A 2,191-nucleotide genomic window follows, 5' to 3' on the forward strand; every position below is an offset into this window, starting at 1 on the left:
TTTACAGAGGAAGTAGTATACTATACCAGAATATTAAGTAATGCTACATCTACAAAGTTTAAAAAAAAATTACGTACAAACCGATGTGAAGGATTATGATTGATAATAGGGGATGAGGTGTCCACCCTCACTAAAAATCAAGGAGGGAGAGAAATTAGTTTGGAAGGTTAAGTAAACCTTTGTAGTCTAGCATTATTGTCAGAGTATTTGGAAGTATGTGTGTATTAATTTGGTAACTAGTATCAGAGTATTTGGAAGTATATCTTTTGTCCTACCTTATCTCGACCAAGACATATTGTCCTTCAAGACATATACACACACACAATATAACCTTGCCTACGAGGGCCCGAACGACGATTCCACCAATTCTCTTACAGCGCTAGACTAGTTCGTTCGAGCGCCGCTGGACTCTCCTCGGCTCCTCCTTCGAGTCTCCAGCCTCCACCACTGCCATCCTGGAGTTGCCAACTCCCATGGCGCTCTCCCGCCGCCTTCTCCTCTTCCTCTCCCTCGTCGCCATCACGGCGGGCACGGGCACCTCCGAGATGATCGTGACAAGGTGCTATCCGCCGCCGACGCCCACTGTCAACGGCAGCACCAGCGCGTTCTTCCGCCGCGATCTCCTCTCGCTACTCGACGCCCTCCCCTCGGCCGCCGCGTGGACGGGCTTCGCCTCCTTGCGGACCGGCGGCTCGTTCGCCCGCGGCCTCTGCTTCGGCGACCCCGCGCCGGACTCGTGCTTCCGCTGCCTGTCCGACGTCGGCAGGAAGATCACCGACCTGTGCGACGACGCCAGCCGGCGCGCGGGCTTCCTGAACGACGGCTGCTTCGTAGGCTACGCCGACACCAACGCGTCCTCCGCCGGCGCGGACGACAACAACATCAGTGGCGTGTCATTCTCCGGCGACGTCATCCCGCGCATCGACGCCGGCGACGCGCTGAAGCTCACGGCCGTGGCGCGGTCCTTGGTCCCGCGGTCCGTGAACGGCCAGGTGGCCGCCGCCGACGCGACTGCCACGGCGAGCAACGGCGACACGGTGCGCGTGCTGGCACAGTGCGCGACGGACCGCGCCCCGGCGGAGTGCGCCCGGTGCCTGCGGGATTCGTCGCTGCAGATGGCCAAGAGCTGGGGGCTCACGCGCAGCGCCAGCACCGTGCAGGCGGTTCTCGGCTCGAACTGCTACCTCCGCTTCGAGATATCGGCACCGCCCGTGGGAGAGAAGATTCGTGAGTAGTGCTACAGTCTACAAAACTCCAGCCGGTAAATTCCATGGCGATTCTGACTCTAACTTGTGATGCGCTGCGCTGTAGGGAGGATCGTAAAGGGTCACATTGTCCTGACTGTGTGCATTGGCTTCATCGTCGCCGTAGCCGTCGCCGTGCTGGTGGTGGTGAGAAGAAAGGCCGGGAATACAGAAGCACCAGGTATGTACCCCCTCTGTCCCCAGTGCTATGTTTTGGCCTCGTTGTTGGGAAATTGGCCTAATTGTTGAGAAATATACATCTGCAATATTAACACATCTGTTTTATCTCCAGCGGCGGAAGGGAAGCCATGATCTGACCGGGATAATACTAAGAAGGAAGAAGGCCAAACAAAGGCAAGGGTGGCGTTACCAACCTCCTGCAGGGGCACACATACGCTAGTTAGGGTGGTGTTACGTACTGTTACGTTGATCTGTTGTATGCATTTGGATGTTTTTTTTTGTCATCATATGCATTTGGATGCTTGGTACTTACTATTGCTCTGTTCCATGATCTTCCACTAATCTTGTTTATGATAGCGGCCCGACCTTGTGAAAAACTAATGTTGATCTTTTTTAGATCTTTTACAGATGTTGATCTCTTCAATGTACTCCTTTCATAAAAAATATAGGAGATCACTGCTTACCTAGCTAGCTTTCAGCCATAATTCTGTTCCCGTTCAGCTTCCGAGAAGGGTTCTGCTCGATCTGTATTCAGCTGTTTTCTTTATTCCAAACAAAAATACGGAGGCAAAAGATGCATGCAGGAGTTTTTTTATTTAAGATTATGCATGTTTAGCTAGCTCTCGCAATGAGGCATATTTGCGATGGCAACTGGCTTTGGGTTTGGAAAATAGACTAATGTTACGCCTACGTAAACACCTACGTAAACAGTTTTACATAACCTTTTTTATTGAAACAGTTTTATATTTTTTTAAAGGAGCATTTTA

General features: G+C 51.9%; 1 protein-coding gene across 1 annotated transcript; it reads left to right on the plus strand.

Annotated features, from left to right (window-relative positions):
* Positions 1-358: 358 nt before the first annotated feature.
* LOC123185794 (plasmodesmata-located protein 5) lies at positions 359-1,780 on the plus strand. The gene is made up of 3 exons (XM_044597618.1): positions 359-1,227; positions 1,312-1,425; positions 1,537-1,780. The coding sequence occupies exons 1-3, from the start codon at positions 474-476 to the stop codon at positions 1,554-1,556; spliced, it is 888 nt and encodes a 295-aa protein (XP_044453553.1). The 5' UTR covers positions 359-473; the 3' UTR covers positions 1,557-1,780.
* The last annotated feature ends 411 nt before the right edge of the window (positions 1,781-2,191 follow it).

This window comes from Triticum aestivum, chromosome 2A, assembly GCF_018294505.1.
Source record: "Triticum aestivum cultivar Chinese Spring chromosome 2A, IWGSC CS RefSeq v2.1, whole genome shotgun sequence".
In the NCBI taxonomy this organism is placed as follows: Eukaryota; Viridiplantae; Streptophyta; class Magnoliopsida; order Poales; family Poaceae; genus Triticum; species Triticum aestivum.

Excerpts from the sequence above, each read along its gene's own strand:
- LOC123185794 (XM_044597618.1), top strand. The coding sequence starts at position 474 with ATGGCGCTCTCCCGCCGCCTTCTCCTCTTCCTCTCCCTCGTCGCCATC. Across the intron at positions 1,228-1,311 it reads GCCCGTGGGAGAGAAGATTC|GGAGGATCGTAAAGGGTCAC; the intron begins GTGAGTAGTGCT and ends GCTGCGCTGTAG. Across the intron at positions 1,426-1,536 it reads CGGGAATACAGAAGCACCAG|CGGCGGAAGGGAAGCCATGA; the intron begins GTATGTACCCCC and ends TTTTATCTCCAG.